Source organism: Sander lucioperca, chromosome 15, assembly GCF_008315115.2.
Source record: "Sander lucioperca isolate FBNREF2018 chromosome 15, SLUC_FBN_1.2, whole genome shotgun sequence".
NCBI classification, from domain to species: domain Eukaryota; kingdom Metazoa; phylum Chordata; class Actinopteri; order Perciformes; family Percidae; genus Sander; species Sander lucioperca.
This window is the reverse complement of record NC_050187.1, coordinates 26,290,939-26,312,098: the sequence shown is the minus strand read 5'-3', so window position 1 is coordinate 26,312,098 and position 21,160 is coordinate 26,290,939. Positions and strand designations below refer to the sequence as shown.

General features: G+C 40.8%; 1 protein-coding gene across 2 annotated transcripts in view; it reads right to left on the bottom strand.

The window, feature by feature from the left end:
- Positions 1-1,403: 1,403 nt before the first annotated feature.
- camkmt (calmodulin-lysine N-methyltransferase) overlaps positions 1,404-21,160 on the bottom strand; it is a 124,619-nt gene continuing 104,862 nt past the window's right edge. Inside the window, exons 9-12 of one of the 2 annotated variants that reach the window (XR_004895155.1) lie at positions 15,089-15,152; positions 12,324-12,455; positions 2,790-4,616; positions 1,404-2,589 (exon numbers count right to left, since the gene is read on the bottom strand). Coding sequence is in view for 1 of the 2 variants with exons in the window: in XM_035991957.1 (XP_035847850.1) it covers positions 4,518-4,616; positions 12,324-12,455; positions 15,089-15,152 (295 nt within the window). In the remaining variant the exon portion in view is untranslated. Of the gene's footprint in view, positions 4,617-12,323; positions 12,456-15,088; positions 15,153-21,160 lie in introns of both variants that reach the window. The other variant, XM_035991957.1, reaches the window with a different exon arrangement.

Here is a 21,160-nt window from a genome sequence, read left to right as displayed (position 1 = left end):
CAAGGCTCAGGATGCTGCAAATGTTGGTATAATATGAATGCATGTATTGAATGAATCAAATTTGAACATATGTGTCAGTGTCTTGTTGATCTTTACATTGTTAGTTAATTTCCTATCCTGGCCTGGGACACATTCATACGGTTTGATAAAGTACTTATTGGACTTTAACTTATCATTGCACTTACAATAACGAGCGTAGCTGTCCTCAATTTAGGTCATCCTGTATGTCTCATCTCCGTTTTTTCCTGCATACACCGTGTGTGTTTGTGTGTGTGCGTCCGTCAGTCGCGGGGGGAACTGAAATGTGGGGTATACTCGCCGCAGCCGACCTGTCGAGCACCAGTGTGATGTCATGGGAGCGGCCTAACTGTTTATACTTGCACGTGGTGGTTGCAACACTAGTTGCAGTCTTCTCCTGAACAGAGGTGTCGCTAATGAGGAAAGGCTACCGACTTTGCTATTACTACGAACTAGAAGAAGAAGAAAAAGGTAAACAATGGCAGAACTGGCAGCAGCATTGACGTCAATGTTTCGATTTGATTCGATGCCCTACTTCTTCGGATCAAGCCTTTCATTCACCATAAAAGAACGCATCTTAACCCAGTAAGTTTACAAGAGAGACTAGCAGTCACTCTGAGAGTCCTGGCATCCGGTTGCCCTCGAGTTCGTTCATGCTTCCTGTTTCTGCTTTGTCGCACGCCGCTGAAAAAAATAGAGTGGTGCACGACCTCTGGACGCACACTCAAAATCCTGGCGCGCCAGCGAGATCTACGTCATTTTGATGTCACATTGGCCCGCGCCAGCTCGGCTGCGGCGCCCCGAGCAGTTTGGGGTTCGGTGCCTTGCTCAAGGGCACCTTGGCAGTGCCCAGGAGGTGAACTGGCACCTGTCCAGCTACCAGTCCACACTCCGTACTTTGGTCCGAACGGGGACTACATACGGACTGAGTTACTGCCACTCCATTGCCATTTGTTATTATATTAATCATCACAGAAAATCTTTAGACATCTGCAAGGTGACAGAGAATTAATGTTTTGTTTTTGTGATACTTAAATGTTAAGTTAAATATTTGTAATAATGAAATAATTTTTAATTTTTTGCGAAAGGTTATATTAGCTTTATTGGTCATAAAGCTGATGTGTTAAATTGCGCATTGTCCAATTGACATTTTAAAAAGAAAAAAAGTCCAGAGTCCCTAATTTCTTGAAGAAAATGTTTTTATTGATATTCATTCACAAAAAAGCACCCACCCTTAGTCTGCAAAGTACAACATTCATTACCCATTAATTACAGTGAATCAGAGCAAATTTGATATACTGCATGGAGAAACTCACTATGAGGCCATGTCCACACTAAAGTGTATAAATTAAAATATTTAATTCATAAATACAGTTTGTTTTTTGCGTCAAACCCCAAAACAATATAAAACACATGATAATTGTGATACGTGTCTGGTGTCCCTATGGTGCTACAGAAGCAGCTACAATTTCATTCAAATTGGAGAATATTTTTGTAGCTCTGTTTCTGGTGGCAGAAAAAAAGGCTTGGTGTTGATAGAAGGTAGTAGATCCAATCTGAAATTATTAATAAAGTAGTGCGGACATGGCCTGCAAATGACCAACTATTCTAAGAATTCTGTTTGATAATCAAAATAATAGCGTAGCTGAGACATCCCACAACACTATGACATAAATCTGTTGGAATAAAGCATTCCTGTATGATGTTTGCTCAAGGTAATTCTCAGCTGAAGCACATGACCGTCTCTGAATACCACTGACTATCAGTGGTTCCTGTCTGTTGATGTCACAGTGAGAAGTGTTCTAGCGCACAGCATTAATATCACAAGAAGTGACATGACTATGTCAAAACGTGACATCACAGCAGATCGTGGGTGCACCAGGTGAGGATTTTTTTTAATAGAGGCAGTGATGTTGCAAGAAGCAGCAATGCAGCGTTGGTTAACAGTGGTAAACAGTGGTGCCCGATGCCAAAGTGTTGCAAAGTGACATCACTGTTAGTGGTGGTGATGTCACACTAGGCAGTGATGAAGTCACTGTACACAGTCACAGTTGGGATAGTATTTATGTGTTAGCCCACAGATATCAAAGGTATACAGCAAACTACATTACAGATAAAAATGCAATTAAACACACTGCTAAACCTTTGCAATGGGAACGTTTCTGCAATGCAATTTACGTCCTCAAAGCATTCAGACCACTGATTAAACTGGCTTAACTTACATTTCTGAGTAGTTACACAGGGAATACCTCTCATTTCTGAAGGCGGATTATTTTTTCACCATGAGGAATGTGAACAGCAGCCACTGGGAGTTACTGCATAACGTCTTGGCTGTTGTGTACAGCAATGGATCACAGTGAAATATGAAAACACTTTACTAGTGATAGGTACAACTTTAGACTCAATTGGCCCACTGACACTTGGCGTTTCTTTAATACCACAAGAGCTGAATGCATGGAAAAAGACCTGAGTAAAACAGTTAATTGTGCTGATAGGTAAAATGCCAACAAAATGGAGAAGCAAATAGTCTGAAATGTGTGAAAGTTTTTGCTGTATCAGGAGATGTTTTCACTTTCAAGAACTATGGTTGCACATAGTTTATCAATTTGAAATAATATTCTAACCCCTGACGTCCACTGGATGTGGCTGCGTTGTGTTCCTGTTTCATGCAGTCTGTTCTTCAGCAGCCAGATTTCCAACATTGTTTCAATGTTTTGCTGTATACAGTATATGTAAAAACTAAAGCAAAACCAAATGAACACACCATTAACTATAAATATAGGCAGTGCATACATTCAAAATTGAATGCAGCACTTCAACCCGTCAAGCATGAACTTTGATGCTGCGGACACAGAGCCAGTGGACATTGGGAGTAAAAGACCATTGATAGGTCTGCATTTAAAAAAAAAAAAAAAAGATGCAAAGAAACCCTGCTCATGTTTATCTATTCCACAGTATTGGGGTCAGTAGTCAATAACTGCATGTAGTAGGAGTCATTGCAACCTGTGCATGTATTCTCTCTCTCTCTTCACACACACACACACACACACACACACACACACACACACACACACACACACACACACACACACACACACACACACACACACACTTCCTGAAGGTGGGTTCAGACTAAGAGCGTTTAGCAGCTGCCACAGGATCTGACTTTTGTTTCCTAAGTGCTAAATTTTTGTGAGTAAAGTGATGTAGGATTCAGTTGGCGAGCCCCACTTCTGTTACCAAATATGTTTGATATCCAATACTGTCAGTGACAGTATTGGGTCAGGTACTGGGTGAGTCATGATAGCAGAACCATATTGATATGTGTGAGACACAATTGTTTTGGACTTTTATCTGTGGCAAACTTTCTTTTACAAATTACCAGTAAAGTTAGAGTTAATGTTGGTGGAATTGTATTGTTCAAACAACAAACACTAACAGAGCTTTGTAAACTTTAATAACAATGCTATGTAGTATGGACTACTTGTATCCGTGGTGGTGATGTTGCTGTGTAATTTGCAAGCTGTAGCTCCTGGGCAGCAACAATTACTCCAGAGTCTGAACGTGCCTTAATATGTTAATGTACTGTTGTAAGTAATGCACAAAAGAAGTTCTTAATACTGACCTCTGACTGGGATGAATGAATGGTATTAGAAGAAATTAAAGCGGGGGAAGAAGGGAACAAAGAGAAATAAAGGAAACACAAAGGAAACTGTGAGCCGCTCCACAGTCTGTGATAGTTAATGAATTAGAGCTGGCCTCCATGCTGGGGCCAGAAACACAGTGGCATAGGTTAACACTGACAGGTTAAATAGGGCCAACTGACACCTACAATAGGACTGACGGAGGAAATGTCCATGTAACTGACTGACTAAACAAATGACTGCCTTGTTGGCTGGAATGATGACTGGAATACTGGCTTATTAACTACCATATTAGGTAATTGAATAGACTGGTTACTTGACTGGCTGACAAGATGACTGTTTGGCAATGTGGTTCACTTTCCTGGATGGCTGATTAACTAAAGGGATGAGGCCAATTGATTAAAGGTATAAATGACCGAGTGACTATTTTGGAGACTGACAGTAGTTATTTTGCATATGAAAGATTGGTTAAAACATAGGTCGGAATATATCCGCCTCTCCTTTTCTTCCTCTTCAGCCACAGTAAACGTAGCCCCACTGCTTTGGAAATGAGGTTGTTCTTCTACACTTCAAACTACAAAACATGCACGCTTAAATACTGTCCAAAGCCATGCATCATCTGATAATAAATCCTCTGTGGCCAATAGAAAAATGGCTCAAATATCTGTGACTGAACACTTGATATTGATGACCTTACTGTATTCTAATTCTGCTCTTTCAGTGCAATTCTTCCTCCTCATTTAGATCACTCATGGTTCACAGTGTTGACATGACTCTGTAGCATTATTCCATCTCAAATATCCAAAAGCAATGTGGAGTGGTGCTGTGTAGAGCTGAGGGCTCACTTGTTTTGGTTTATTGAGTGTGGCTGACAGGTTGAGGTGCTTTGGTCAAGGTGATGAGGAGAGGATAGTGGATGTTCTCATCGTATGCATCTTTTCCCTCTGTCAGCATCTGAAAAACACACCACATGAAAAGCATTAACTACACAGAATAAAAAATTCTACAGAAAGCATTTATTTGGTAGAATACTTTATCTAATTTCATCAATACTTTTAATATTTAGTGGGTGTCCTGCTTGCCTTGTGATTTAAGACACTAACCGTGTAATCACATTAGTGATTAAAGTCCTTTGTTGCATGTAACCCCTCAACTCCTGTCACCTCTCTACTGTCACGCTATTGAAATTAATTAATTTTAATATATTTAATTTCTCTGGTTTTCTTGTTCATTTTTGTGAACCTTTAATTTGAAAACGCTGTCAAGAAAATCATACTTGCAACATGACAGGTTAGATCAAGTCAAGATAATGTGTAATTACAGTATGAAGCTGCAATGATGTGGATTAGGGCTAAAAACTAGTTTAATTACTGAAAAATCTGCCCATTATTTTCTTGATTATTTTTTTTAAATTATTTGATCTGTAAAACCTCAGAAAATAGTGACACATTTCCATCACAATTTCCTAATGTAGGACCCTAAGGAAAAGCTTCTGACATCTGAGAAGCTGGCACAACAGAATATGTTGGCACTTTTGCTTGAAAAATAGTTGCTGATTAATTTTCCGTAAATTGATTAATTGACTAAAAGTGTGCATACCCCTTTCAAACACACACAGCTTTGTGGGATGCCCATGTGGTGCCCACTCAGTGCCCTTTTAAGCAGACTTGGCAGTTTGGGCATGCACCAGCTAATCAGCTCGCCCAGCATCTGGCCAAATGATCAGAGACTTATGAAATTGAGTTTAGTGGGTCTTCTAGTGTGTGAATGTCTGTGTGTACATGTGAGGGATGAGACCAGGATAAGGGAGAACTGTGTGAAAAGGTTTGTTCACAACAAACAGAAACTCAGACTGATCACAAATTCACTCCCGTCAGCGGCATGTAAGTAAATGCTGACTGTGTGCTGTTTTCCCAACAAATCAAGCCATTTTGTGGCAAATCATGAAGTTGCAGGTGTTCTTATTTTATTACAGTTTTTCAGCTTAAAACTATGCAGATCAGCTCATAAGACCTTTAATTGTGTTCCACACTGGACTAGACTTTCTTCTGCTCATCTCAGTGAAACTACAATCCCTGCAGGTCTCTCACTTTAAGACACACATATTATAATAAGTTGACAAGACAGTTGCATGCATGTGATATGCAGTATACTGTGGCTGTGCAGGTAGCATGTAGTAACGGTGAAGTACAAAAGGGTAACAGGGCTATGGATATTTGAAATAGTCTAATTTACCAAGTGTTAACCAAAGTCCTTTAAAGCGAAAACTTAAATTTCAGCAAAAACCCCCACAAATAAATAGATGAATAAATAAAACAACCGTGTCATCCCGCAAAATCCTGGCTCAACTTTGTACATTACTTTATTATTATTAAATAATTATTAAATAAAAGTAGTTACAATGCACATGTACCAATGGAAGTACACAAGTGTAAAACCAGAGAAAGTGGTGGTGTTGAACTATTCATGTAAATATAGTTCACAAAGTCACTACACCCAGAAAATAGGTTTTTATGGTTTAAATAGCTACCTGAATGACCTCTCTCACGTTTCATCACTCCTTTTCCCACAGCTTGTCCTGACACCGTTAGAGATCTTTGCCTCTACACTGTATCTCCCCATTCTGCCTTTTTCCAATTTCTCTCCTTTTATGCTGAATATGAACAAACTGCTCATGTCCACCTCTCCCCTCTCACCCTCAGTCCCTCCCTTTCTCCCCCAGTTTCCTTCATGTGCGTTATCTTCCTGTAGCCATCCCTCCAGGCACCGACCAGTGGTTGCACCTCTGACCCCCAGAGAGAGAGAGAGAGAGAGAGAGAGAGAGAGAGAGAGAGAGAGAGAGCTAGAAGGAGGCAGAGAGAGCGTGAGCAGAAGGCCCAGGGGGTGGTTGGGCGTGGAGGGGCAGCTGCCTGCCCCCTGTGCTAAGCCTGCTATGGGGACCACGGCCAGCATTCACATTCAAATTCTACCAGGCGGAAGGAGCAAGGAAGAGATAGATGGAGGGATGGAGGGATAGAGCGGGAGGGAGGGGGCCTTAACGCGGTGAGGGCTAAGAGCTCGCAGAGGTGAAAAGTTTAACAAGCAAAGCTGTTCCTCCTGATCGCAGGCTGCCTAATCAGCTTCATGGGTGGCTGGCTAAATCGGCTCTCAACGCGACCCCCCACCCCACAATCTTTTCTACTTTTTTTCCTTTCCAAGGTGCAAGTCATTTATTTTATTGTCACTTTCGCCCCAGCTTCTGCTTCCCTCTCTCATACTCTCATTTTGCCTCTCTATTTCTCTGGCTTTTTTTTCCGTTTATTCTTGCCCTGCTGGTATAGACCGGAGAGAAAGTGAACAAGGTGGAAAAATAGAGAGGAGGGGGCTCTGAGACAAGGGAGGGATGGATAAACCGGATGTCTGGGGTCTCTCTCAGCAGGATTAGGAAACAGAGAATGAGGGATTGGGTGGATGGAGAGATGAGTAGAGGAAGGGATAGAAGGACAGGCTTGAATAAATAGCGAAGTGGGTCGTGATGTAGGAAATGGGAAGATAGAGGGGAGCAGAGGGAGGGAGAGTGAAGAAGGGTGAAGGAAGATATGTCAGAGAAAGGAAGGATGGGGGTAGCCAGGCAGCTGAGGGGGGAGAGAGAAAAAGAGTGAAGGAGGGAGACAGAGAAATGAGTGTGAGTGCATGGACACAGTGGGGATACTATTTATGCATGTGAGAGACGGGGGGATCTACACATGTGCACATACACTCTTGCGTGCGTGTGTGTGTGTGTGTGTGTGTGTGTGAGTTTTTGAGAGAAATTAAAATTCATGACTCTCTCTTCACAACCATTTGAGTAACAAGATTAAGATGGCGGGTTAGAAAATAGCGCTGGCATTATCAGGCTGCTTGCAGTCCCTCCAGCTGCTTGCCTCTCTATTCCACAACAGTGGGGATAAGAGGATAACGCGCTAGCCCTGTCTGCCTGTCCCAGCACACGCCTTACACTCACACAGACACACACACACACACACCCACACTACCGCTGCACATCGGCCCTGGCTGCCTGCTGTCTGCAGTCCCTTGAGTGTGTTTGTGTCAGACGGCGAAAGTGTGTGTACTTTTGGAAAACTGCAGAGTAGCGAGCTGGGGGTCTAGAGATGGTTTGTAAAGAACTGCTAAAAACACTCCCTGCTCTCTCTTTTTTTCACACAGACACACACAAAGCAAACATTAAGACATGCAGCATATTCCAAACTAAATCAAATCCGAAGTGTGTCGAATCTGGCACAGCGAGGAATGCCAGTATACTCATAGCTACTGGGGGTACGTTTGGTTAACAGCGTCTGTGCCAGATGGAGGAGCTTGTGAGTAGCTGCGGGAGCATGAAAAGAAGTAAACTCGGCCAAAATGACACGTGGAAACGCACCTAATTACAGGATGTTATTGCGTGGCTGTGTGACTATTTCAACAGGTTCGGATTTTGATTGGAGTGTGTTGCTAGCTTGACACCGGAGTTGGAGCGATAACTCAGTATTATCATTTTGTGGCTTTCAGCGGTATCGTATTATATGAGATTATCAGATAGGTTACAAAGCTCTGTTGTCCATGCTAATGATTCCAACCAAAATGCATTGGAAAACTAACAAAATGAGTAAGTGAGAGTTTTGTTTATTACATTTGAAGAGTTTTGTCTGATGTAATGCTTAACAGTAGAACACCGTTAACTTCATTGAACATTGATTTGATTATTGTACATACTAATTTGCCATACAATGATATACTGATATTGCAAATGTCCTTATTAATATATTGATACTAATTTCAACCATATCCCCTGCATGTCGCAAATATTTAAGCTACACTATGCTGTGGCCTTCTGGTAAACTAAAAACCCTGCCTCTGCTCTATCAGTGTCATATAAATGTTTCTTTATTTAGTGCCTTGTTTGTTAAAGTTACAGCAGATTACAGAATCTGTTCACTTTATGTCTACATTCTTGAGTAAGAAATATAAAATAAAATATGTGCAGGCTCAATTAATTTTGATGATTTTCTCAACAATTACTGATTCAATTAGTAAATTCATGGTATATTTTTACACATTTTACTACAAAATGTAAATTGTTTATTCAAACACAATCTATTGAAGACTGAGGCAGTGACAGTTATTTAGTGTAACATTAAGTCAGACGTTTGCTTACAAATTAGAGACATTTTAACGGCTAGATTCTCAGTATTAAAAAAATAACATGCAGGCTTTTCAGTTTCAGTTTTTTTTCCACAAAATTGATACACCTGCTTTTGGTCTTTAATTGTTTTAAGCCACAGTGAATGAAAATCCATAGTGTGTGTTCCACTGCCGGCTCTGATATGCATTTTTCTTGTGTTCGGATCCACCCACTGAAAGTAAATATAGCTGAAGAAAGCTAATCTGTAGTGCAAATGAGTAGCAGCTGCTCATTTGGATGTGCGTGTGTGAGTGTGTGCATGGTGGTAGTGTATGTTTCGTTGTGATAATGTGGTGTGTGTGTGTTTGTGTGTAATGTCTAGCCAATATGCTGTCTGAGTGATGTCTGGTCTGTGGGGGATCGTGATATAGCTTGTTCCTTAGCTATTTGCACTGTGTGTGTGTGTGTGTGTGTGTGTGTGTGTGTGTGTGTGTGTGTGTGTGTGTGTGTGTGTGTGTGTGTGTGTGTGTGGAATGGTCAGTCAGGCACATACAAGCACACGCAGAAAACCACACAGTGGTTGTTCAGTGTTCATCAGAAGATAAGCAGAGGAGACTTAATCACCTTCAGATGTGAGGGGGGCACTTCAACTTGTCCTCATATCCACACGCAGCACCTGACCCATTGTGTATGTGTGTATGCGGCATGTGTTACAGTGTGTGTGTGTGTGTGTGTGTGTCACGCAGATGGAAGTGTGCATTTCAAGAGTGAGCCGAATGGTCTGACAGTCACGTTGCATGCCAAAGAAAAAACAGCATAATTCCAGGGTGTTTTAAAAAAAATATCCCACATCAATTTTAGTCTGAATTTCACTGTTCACATTCTGTCGAACAACTCTCATCACTAAAACAGGTTTGCGTAGCAATTTTTCCAAGCGGTTGAAGTTCTGAACCATTACAATTTTTCGATGACTATTGTGTCACTTTGAGGACCAATCAATTCTCTCGGCAGCTTTTTCAAACAAGGTTGTATTTCTTTCAAATTTAAGGCAATGGCAGCATCCACTTTAATCCCACCGAAGCCCTTTCTTTCTGTCCCTCTTAACTTCTTTTTCTCTTTTCCCTCCTTTCTTCTTCCATTCAGTCCCCGTTTTTTTTTATTCTTTTCTAGAATTTTGTGTCCTTTTTCTAAAATAGCTTCACTTAACAACTTACCTAAGCTCTTCTTGTGCTGCTCCCACTCAACCTGAGGCCAAAACCACCTACTATAATATTTTTCATCTGAAGCCATTCCTCATAAAGTGAATGTACTTTAAGTTTATTGCCTGGTTTATTGGCAACAGTTTTTCCAGTCTGTACTGTGCACAAGTTATGATGATATCAGCATTTGAGTCCTGCGTCCTACGTGGTCTTAGGCTACTAAAAGACGTGTTTACGGTGAGGAAAAGATTTTGGTTAATTACTGAACAAGTAATACATGTGTCTTGTGCTTAAAGTCAGCATGGGGTATATTAATATTTAACCAAGACCATGATCTTTCCCTGACCTTAACAAAGCGCTTTCATTGGCCTAACATACCCACAATAATGGTAATTGTGCTTTTTTTTTTTCCAGGAGAGGATATCGCAACAATTGCCATACAGTATATATATATATATATATATATATATATATATTAACAGTTTCCTTGTTGGGTTGTTTAAAATGTAATCTGGTTGGCATTACGTTTTCAACAAAAATGACTTTTTCAAGATAGTGGTTGCGTCACATGAACAGTGGTCACCGACCCTCTCACTGCAGGGTGGTGTGGAGGCCAAATGTGGATTGTGACAAGTTGACCTCAGCCTGCCTTAAACCGGTCTTGAACCTGTAAGTGTGTGCTCACCCTGAATGTGGTTTGAAAGGGTCCAGAGTCACTTAGATATAGAATGTGTGAGTGATTGTGATGCTAAATGTAGTGAAGGACAACTAGTAAAGAAGGAGTGAGATTTTCCTTGCTGAGGTTCAGGCCACTTTAACAGGCACTTTAATGGCCAGTCTGTCCAATTGTCCCACCAGTGTAGGTGAACGTGTGCACCAATTTAGCCCACTCCTTGCTGTCCTTTTCTTCTGTAGCTGTGTGTGTAATGGAGTTAACAGCTGGACACCACTTCTTTTAACACTGCCTACTCATGTCCTTTCTGTCACTCCTTTTCTCTTTTTCCTTCCTCTCTCTCTCTCTTTCTCTCTCTCTCTCACTATGTCAAGTTAAGGCAGCTTTTTTTGCTCTGGTGTGTCTCACAAAGTGTCTCTAAACATCAAACGATGACTAATCCGGGAGTCTTTATCAGAGCTGAGTGCAAATTATGCAAGCTGAATTGTTGCTGGTTTCTTTATTATGTAGCAACATATTCAGCACATTTTTGAGAAAGCAATTGAACTGTGTTAGCCAGGTTTTCATCCGAGTCTATTTGAATATAGCCTATATCCATGACGTTCCACTTCCGGGATTGCTCCGTTGCCGTCGGAAATTCCGCCGGATTTCACAATTTTCAGCCGAATGTCAGTTACCTTCCGTTTTGTTTGTATTGGAATTTTAAACTCCGGTGGATTTATGAGGACTATGGTTAACTGCTCCTCAGATCTCTGCAGGGTAAATCCAGACAGCTAGCTAGACTATCTGTTCAATCAGATTTTTCTGTTGCACGACTAAAACAACTTTTGAATGTACACGTTCCACCAAAACAAGTTCCTTCCCGAGGCTATTTTGCAGCGGCACCGTGGCTTTCCAGGTGCTTAGTGCCACCCATAGCGATTGTGATTGGTTTAAAGAAATGCCAATAAACCAGAGCACGTTTTTCTCCCATCCCGGAATGCTATGTGTACTAGCCAGACCCTCCTTCGCAGCGCCGTGGAGGAAGGTCTGGCAAAGTGAGACTAATACTCATATGTTGTTAGCCTCTGTAAAAGTTCAACCTAAGCAAATAAGAGGCTTCGTCAGCCTGTAGATTCCCTGTTTCTTACAGTGTAGTAAGCCCTAGGAAGGAATAGCTTCATGGCCAGTCTGGAGTAAAGGAATGATTACATCCACCAACCAACTCTTTCAACAAACATTTGACATGTGGACTTGAAAAAATCGTTTAACTACTGTTTCCTTGGTTAAAACATGAAGCAAGTCATCACAGAAACTGATGTTTGGCTGATAGCCAATGCAGAAAACTTCTTAAAAACAACCTAAAAGCAAACAGTTGATGATCATGCAGAATTGTATTATTTTATTCATACTGTAATTATAGTCACACTTACAACTCTTTGATGTGAAACTCATGAAAAAGTGACACTCATTCATGCAGAGAAACAATCATACACATGACCGATTCTATGAGCACCTTGCAACCTACACCTGCAGACTTTGATAACGTCAGTTGTGGTATGTCCCTCTTAACAAAACAACGACTGATTCAAATGTTTTTTACAGGATACAGGGCTTTGGTGTCATGCTGACTGTGTAGTGTCTTTTTTATTCTTAGACATGCTTCTTACCTTTAAGTGAACATCCCAGACCTGAGCATCATACTGCTGGTGTTGAGAGGCGCAGAGTCCGGCCTGCTGGGCCAGTTGACAAAACAGTCTCAGAGTTTCACCTCGCAGTGGAGCAAACACCAACGCGGTGCCCTGGATAGGAAAGGAGAGGAGGGTGAGTACTTCTGGAGTTGGATAGTGAAAATAGTGGCATAGTAGAGTTATGGGGGACTTCACACCTCATTACATTTGTTGTTTAGCTTTACACACACACACACACACACACACACACACACACACACATAATGCGTTTCACTATCTTTGTGGGGACCCATCATTGACATAATGCATTCTCTAGCCCCTTACCCTAACCTTAACCATCACAACTAAATGCCTAACTTTAACCCTTACCCTCACCCTAACCATGACCTAATTCTAACCCTAATCCTAAAACCAAGTCTTAACCCTCAAACAGCCCTTTAAAGTTGTGGGCTCCAGCATTTTGGCCCCACAAAGCTGTCCATACCCCACAAGTATACTGTATTCCTGTTTTTTGGACCCCATGAATATAGTTAAACAAGAACACACACACACACACACACACACACACACACACACACACACACACACACACACACACACACACACACACACACACACACACACACACACACACACACACACACACAGTTGCCAGTATGTCTCTCTCTTCCCTTTGATTTTTACCAGGTACGTAATAGATGATAAACCAAACAAATAAAGCTCTACTAACCCAACCAACCCTGGAAGTAGTAGTAGGGTGAGTAGAGTAGGTGAGACTTGTCTACTTGTACGTGTGTGTGTGTGTGTGTGTGTGTGTGTGTTGTGTGTTGTGTGTATCAGAAAGATAGAGACAGTTTGTATGTGCACAAGCATCACAGACGTCCTGCAAATACTAAGAGGATTACCAACAGGTTCAAAGTTTCTTTGAAATCCTTCAGCTTTCAGTTGTATTTCATGTTGATCATGTTATTATTGTTTTAATTAAATGTAGCAAAGAGGGATGCTCACACAAACACATGCATACAGTTCAACAACAACGATACACACTGACACAACACAAGCTAAATGAACACAAAGAGCAGGATCACAACGCTTGACAGATGATTTTTCATCTGTATATCCAGTTTCACCCCCTCCCTCTCTAAAAATACAGCAAAAGCAAACAAACAACCACTCCCAGCACTAATCAGCTGATTAAGGGGATCCAGCCCACAGGATGGAGCACCTTTGTCAGAAACAACAAATTAGTGCCATTAGATGGGAGAATTAATTGCTTTGTTAATTGCTTAATCAGCTTAGCAAATTATTAAATATTTGGCAAAGCTTGTTGTGGCAGCGACAGTCTGATGGCCGACACTCAAATCATATTAGCCCCTGAATTATCTCCACTGGATTAAAGAGAGAGAGACATGAAGAGAGACTTAACACACAGATGTACAACAATGGCCAGATGTCATGTCTGTCATTTGACAACAGCAGCTTCTGCATTCAACTGCAACAGAGACACATATTTTGGTTGTAGGTGTTACTGCGCATGTCACTGTCTGAAATGTCAGCTAAGGGAACGCGTGTCACTGCTGGCAACAAACTGAATGTAATATTAATAATATAATCCTTCTGTCTTTCTAGTTAACTCTGCTGTTTGTAAAAAATGTAATAAAGAAACTGGATTTTAAAGGGTTAGTTCATCTATTTTCCAAACATATATATTTTCTCACTAATCTGTCTGTCTATGTCTGTATCTGTCGCTGAGATTTCTGCTTCCACCCCAATAAAATTAAAGTGAATGGAAATTCATTTGAGGTGCTGACAGCATTTAAAAATGGCATTAAAAATACAACATCTCCTTCTAGAAACAGGGTCCCAAGTTTGCTGGATTATCCAGAGAACATATGGTCAGCGGTTTTCACGGGGACTATTTCTTCTGTAGAACATAGTTCTAGTAAGAACAGTTCACAGTGAGGTCTGTAGATTAATCCAAGAAACAGTGACAATGTTTATGAAAGGACAGGTTGCTCCTTAACTTGTTTCTGTAATTTGAAACTTGAAATTACTTGGCGTTGACGTGACAACGACATTATAACCTGCATGTTTCTGGTTCATCATATATAAAAGTTTTCAAAGAACACCCATGTTGGAATTCAAAATGAAAATGTATTTTCCACCAAATGTCCTTTCCTGCTTTTTCTTCTTCCATTTCTCCTCACTGTCCATCTTCCCATACCTACATCTTTCCCATCCATCTCTCTAATTCATCATCCCTTTATGTGTCCGCTTCTCCTTCTTCTCCCTATCTCCTTTCCTCCAGTGCTGTTTTCACCTCTTTTTCATAAACAGATATTCCCTGTACCAGTCTGGCATATGTACTTAAAACTGACCCCTCTTCCCTCAGATGAATAGAAACCTCAACCATATCTCTTCCAGCCTTTTGCTCCCCCCCCCGGCTGTCACAGCGTGGGGTCTTATCGCGAGGCCAAAAGGGAGAAGTTGCCTCGGATTTATGATTAAGGAAAGGCAGAAGAGAGAGAAGACGGAGATCAGAGCGATGCATTCAAGTTGCTCATAATAAGCATTAAAGCATTACATGATATTAATCCTGTCAGACTATTAATGTGTATAGGGTTTTGGGTGAGGCCTAATTGTGATTGAGAAGAGTGGGTGGTGATTTAGAGGAAGTAGATAAGAAGCGATATATACAGTAGACACACAGAGGCAAACACACATGCATACACACACATACTTACATTGGGTTGCAGTAATCTCCTTATAGCATCAACCAGGCTGGCTCTGTACTGGTCGAGAAACAAACTGAGAGGGAGAGGGAGAGACAGGTTAGAATGCTTTACTATGATAGCAGCTCCAGATAAAGCAGCAGGCTATTTATTTTCTTTTGTTCACAAATAAATCCACCAACAGGAAGAAGGGGGAAACAATTTGCATGAGTAAGACGCTCTTCCTTTTTGTTTACGTTTGAGTTTCCATGTGTATTCACCTCAGACTGTTGTTGAGGCACTGAGAGGAATGCAGAACATCAGAAAATCCAACGTGCACAGATACCATCGCCTAAAGTAAACAGACACGTGTGCATGCACAGACATACACACTTTTACTGGGATACTTCAAAAGCACCTTGAATTTGTGGAATTAATACCTGGAGTGTGTGCTCTGAAGTTAATATGAAGATATAAGAACAAAAACAACACACAGAAGGGAAAATAATTCTAAAATCTAATTAACTGGTTCCATTGTACATTAAACACCACTGTACTGTAGCTTGTATGTGTGTGTGGGAGTGCCTGTGTGAATTAGAGTATTTGAGCAGAAAGAGAAATGTGAGTTAAATAATGACAAAAATGTTTATATGGTCATTTATGTGTTGGGGGAGGTCATAGCAATTAACTCCCCATAACTTGTTCAAGCACTGATATAAATATTAAAATATGAATTAGCCAATAAAGTGTTTCTTTCTTTATCCCTTCATAATTCACTTTTTGAAAACAAGATGATTTTACATATATGGCGAATTTTAAGATGGGATGGTAGATAATGCAACACACACAGGCCCAAATCGACTCCAATCATTCTAAACAAAGTAACACCTGTCTTTATTTCCACAAAGACACATTTTAATCCATTATGCAAGATAGTAGTGTGGTGTGTGTGTGTGTGTGTGTGTGTGTGTGTGTGTGTGTGTGTGTGTGTGTGTGTGTGTGTGTGTGTGTGTGTGCGCCTATTATCACAGATGAAAGTGGAGTAATTTGACTAAAATGCAACAATACAGTACAGATTTGACATAATCCTGCACATCCGTCCAACTGGCCAGCGCAGTGGCAATCTGGACGTAACTTTCCCAATCACAGCCTTTGACCTCTCCTCATTCAAAATCCTCTGATCCCAGTGAGAGAGGTGCACGTCACAGAATCTCCTCTCTGCATCTTTGCCCATACCTACACAAAAAACAGGACCTACCACAAGCTCTCACTGAAACCAGGATGTGTGGATGTATGTGTGAAGTTTGTTATTGTTCTAAGGTTAGACAGAGGTGCGAAGTTTATTTAACTTGGAAGGTGAGAGGTTTGTGTTTGGTTTATTTTGCCACAGATATCAGTTTACGGGAAAAGTGAGTGGTAAGAAAAACAAGGAAGTGAGCTAGATGGGTGGAGGTAACAGTTGAAACACCCAGACAGACAGACACTAGAGGGCAGGGGAAGGACACCATGTCATTAAGAGGGCAACTGTTCATAACAAAAAAGAGCCACGGTCATTGCTGATGAAAGGTTTTCCTTTAAAGATGTATACTGCTACAACATTTTGATAAATACACACAGTATGTTGCATAAAGTAAGCCTAATAACAACTACCCATTACTGTAAGTCATGTACTGTAAGTCATGTCATTCAGAAAAAATCCAAAGTTTAACTGCTAATTAAATAATGTGTCATACACAGGTATCTCTTATGGATAATTGAGCCATTAGTTTAAGATTACAATTACAGGGGCAGGAATTGTTAATTTGAACAGAAACAGGGCACATAAAAGTTTATGGAAGACAAGTCAAAAATGGTGCGAATAAAGAGGGGAATACAATAAAGCTTTTAGATTTAAAGATTTAAGGGAAATCCCCACTGCTCTATGATTGGGTATGCCAATCAAACATAGTATCTGCCCATTATATACTGTATCCCTGTTGGTTAGTTTTAACTTGTGACCACTTTCTGTTTACTTATGCAGTTTTGACATTTGGCAAATCATTATTATCTAGTTCTATCACCATGACACATTAAATAATCCATAATGTTTTGATAGTCACCCTTTGCAGTGTTGTAGTTAAGTTACTTCAGATTGTATCTCCTTAAAGTCCTAATAATATTTTGTCTATCACCTGTATACATGTATACGAAAAATATGTAATATTTCACCATGGCTTTATGGAAGCAAGTCATTTGTTGTTAGTTTGACTTTCTGGCTTAGTTTGGTTGGCAGTCATAGATTATTAATGCCAGCGTAATATTTATGTACTCTCAAATTGAGTGGACTCCCTCTTTAAGAACCTCTGATGCCCCCAGACTGTCAAAGACCTATTGTCTCATGATGACCCCTCCCACCCGGGTCAGCCCAGCGAACTCTAGTCAAAACTGACTGGAGGTCAAAGGGCACAAAACGTGTATGTGTGTGTGTGAGAGAGAGAGAGAGAGGGCGTTGCTGCTATATTTGTCTGCTTAGAGACGTAAATGAACATACAGGATGTCGTCAAAGCTGCAAGGGTGAGACCATGGAAACACATGACATCATCTATTAAGCTTCATTTACTCAAGTGGAAATTTAAGGGTTACGATTTATTTATTTATTAGGGTTTTTTATTTATTTGCATTACTAGGATATTACTAGTATTACTGTACCTAAAAAATCATTTCGGGTTTTGCTACCCATTGCATACATCATATAGGCTACGTTCAGACTGCAGGCAAAAGTGGCCCAAATCCGTCAGACTTCTTCAGAAGTAGTGTGAATACTCAAATCTAGCCCAGATCTGATTTTTTCAAATCAGATTCAGGCCACTTTCATATGTGGTCCTGAATCAGACCCAGATCTGATTTTTTTCAATGCGGCCTCAGTGTGAACAACCAAGGCGGATTTGATGCGACTTTTACCTCAATAACCCTTGCTGCGCCCTCTCTCTCCGCGGGGAGGGGCGGTGCGTCTGTCAACCGGGGCGGACTGTCCTCAGTGTGCCCCAACCGCGTTGCGTCGCCAGGGCGGGGATCGGCTTGCGTAAAAAGGCGATGTCGGCAACCCACCTGACCCGTCTTGAAACACGGACCAAGGAGTCTAACACGTGTGCGAGTCAGAGGGTCATCCCGTGGCGCAATGAAAGTGAAGGCCGGCGCATGCCGGCTGAGGTGGGATCCCTGTCCCTCAGGGTTGGGCGTACCACTGGCCCGTCTCGCCCGCACCGTCGGGGCAACCCGGTCTCATGCCAGTTTGTGAAATAGTCACGTTATATTGATTTATTGATTCGTGTAAAGGTCACGATTTTCTCATTTATTTCGTGTACAGGTCACAATTTCTGAACGTTACCATTTCACGAACGGCCGTGACACTGGGCTGCTCTGGGGGATGCAAAACGGGGAAATTAAACGCCACAACGGGGAAAATAAACGCCACACGCTGGTGACAACAACAGGACGGACTGCCACACGGGGACACGATCCCCGGGCGCAGGGACACGATCTGCGGTCTCTGTGGCACGTAACAACGGGGACATGAAACGCCACAACAATGGGACGGTTGAGGTTAGGAAAAGAATAACGCGGAAAGGAACTGCAACACGCCAGACACGATCCCCGCTCTCCGGGGTGAAAGTCCTGTATTGTTTGAGCCATCCACCACCCCGACCAACCTCCAATTTTCTGCTTTTCATACTCCTCCCCTCCACGAATCAATAGATTCAATAACCTAACAATTTCACGAACTGCCATGAGACCGGGCTGGTCGGGGAGGTGGAGTGTGAGCGCGTGCGAGGGCGAAACCAGAGGAAACTCTGGTGGAGGCCCGTAGCAGCCCTGCAAATCGGTCGATTTGGCTCTTTCTCTTCATTCTTCTCCTCCTCAGCACCTGCTCATTAATGTTATGGCTGCCATTACACAAACATTTTGAAATAGAAGCGAAAATGCTTACTTCCTCCATCACCTCCCTAACTTTAGTGCAACAGCGTGCTGCGTCTGATGTCATTGTTATTGTTCTTTTGCGCATTCGGGTCAGTTCAAAACCGCAAACAGTTCACACTGGAATCTGATATAGGCCACATTTTAAAAGGTAATGTGAACAGCCAAAACTTTTTTTGGATCTGAGCAAAAAATCTGAATTAGGCATTAAGACTTGCGGTGTGAACATAGCTATATATTAGTACTAATACCAAACTGTAAAAATACTCTGTTACAAGTAAAAGTCCTGAATTGAAAATGTTACTTAAGTAAAAGTATGTATGTATCATCAGGAAAATGTACTTAAAGTATTAGAAGTTAAGAACAATTCTGACATTTTAGAAACTGGAATTAATCCAAACAGTTCATTGGCTAATCATTTCAAGTACCTCAACTTGAGTACTTGAGTAAATGTACTTAGTTACATTTCACCACTGCTTGTATCCAAAATGAGCCAAACAAAAACATATGAGGCAGTACTATCCTCAGTTTGATCAAAATCAGATCAGAGTTTCTAAACCAAACTTTCCTTTAACTGTCAAGAATTGAACCGACAACCTTTAAGCTATTAGTCAGTTAGTAAACCTTATAGTGCCTTTCAGTACGATTCCAATTTATATGAATTTCTTTGACATGTATTTTCTTGATTTCAGATGATTCAATCTCAAACCATCCAGGAGATTCCCTCTTACCACATGTGCTGGAAAATAGGACGAGGCCACTTAAGACTGCAATAGTAACAAAACCTCGTGACCACGTTCACAAAAAGAAACAAAACAACACACGCTAACACTAAACAGAGCTTGTGAAGTCCAATGCAGTAAGCGTGTTAGATCCTCTTAAAAACTCAGTTAATACCAAAACTATCAGGCAGCACAACACTGGTTTCACTCTTTCATCCTATTAAGCAGTATACAATGATGTATGTGTAGTGCAATGTCACTCTTAGAAAGCGACTTACACTTTTCTTGGCAAAGACACTAAGTGTGCTTCCAGGAATAACCCTGTTGAAGTGGTAAAAAGGCCGGACGCATCTTGGTTTCTTTGTTCATATTTACCGAATATGAATCTTAAATTAATTAACATACATGTTAACATGCATAACATGTTTTCAGCTGTTTGTTGTTTAGAATTACTACAATTCTAAATAGTAATACATGTTAATTCAAAAGAACACCAGTACTGCTACTACAACCTGAATGAGATCAGAATGAGCAACAGAGGTTATATTGATCAAATATTTATCACTGACGCAATTAAGCTCCGATGACACAGAGGTCTCTACATATTTTTATATTATAATGTTCTCATTACTTTAGTGTGGTTAATGTTCTATAGACCTCGTACACAAATTCTAATAATTTCAAGTTGTAGTCATACAGTATATAGCACAAGTTTGCAAAAACTAAAAGGGTTGACACTGTTTCATTCCACTATCAGAAAATTAAAAAACAAAGTGCTGCTGTAGAAGATGCCTACATTAGGCAAATAAAATAAAAAAGGACAGCAATTCAGAAACATATTATATGATAGAAACAAATCAACATGAGCAAAAGAGAAGAAAGAAACAAAGTTGACAACGGAAGAATCAGAATACTTGATGAAGTGATTTGTTTTACAGTGAAATATTGTACCAGCGATGTAATATTGACTTCTACAGAATGTGATGAAGCACTAAGTTAGAAAGTACAGACAGGCAAACCACAACAGAAGGTGATAATGTTTTTGTATATTAATTAAAATATATAAATGATAAAAACCAATGTTTCTTGATCCATCATATTCTGAAAGCACCCAGCAGCAATCGCTTATTGTCTCAACTTCATCTAAAGTGCAACAGATTGCCATTACATATTTCTGACCTTCTGTAGGCTTGTGCTATTGTGCTACATAGAGCTTTAAACAGAGTAGTGTTTAGGTTTGTGTGTGTTTGTATGTACCAGTAATGTGTTCAAATTCCTAATGTAATCTGGTTAGGTATTACAGTACAAAAATAGATAAACTGCGCACACACACACACACACACACACACACACACACACACACACACACGCACAAACAGGGCTTTATCTCAGTGCCCACACATGGACAGCTTTTGGAGAAAGCAGACAT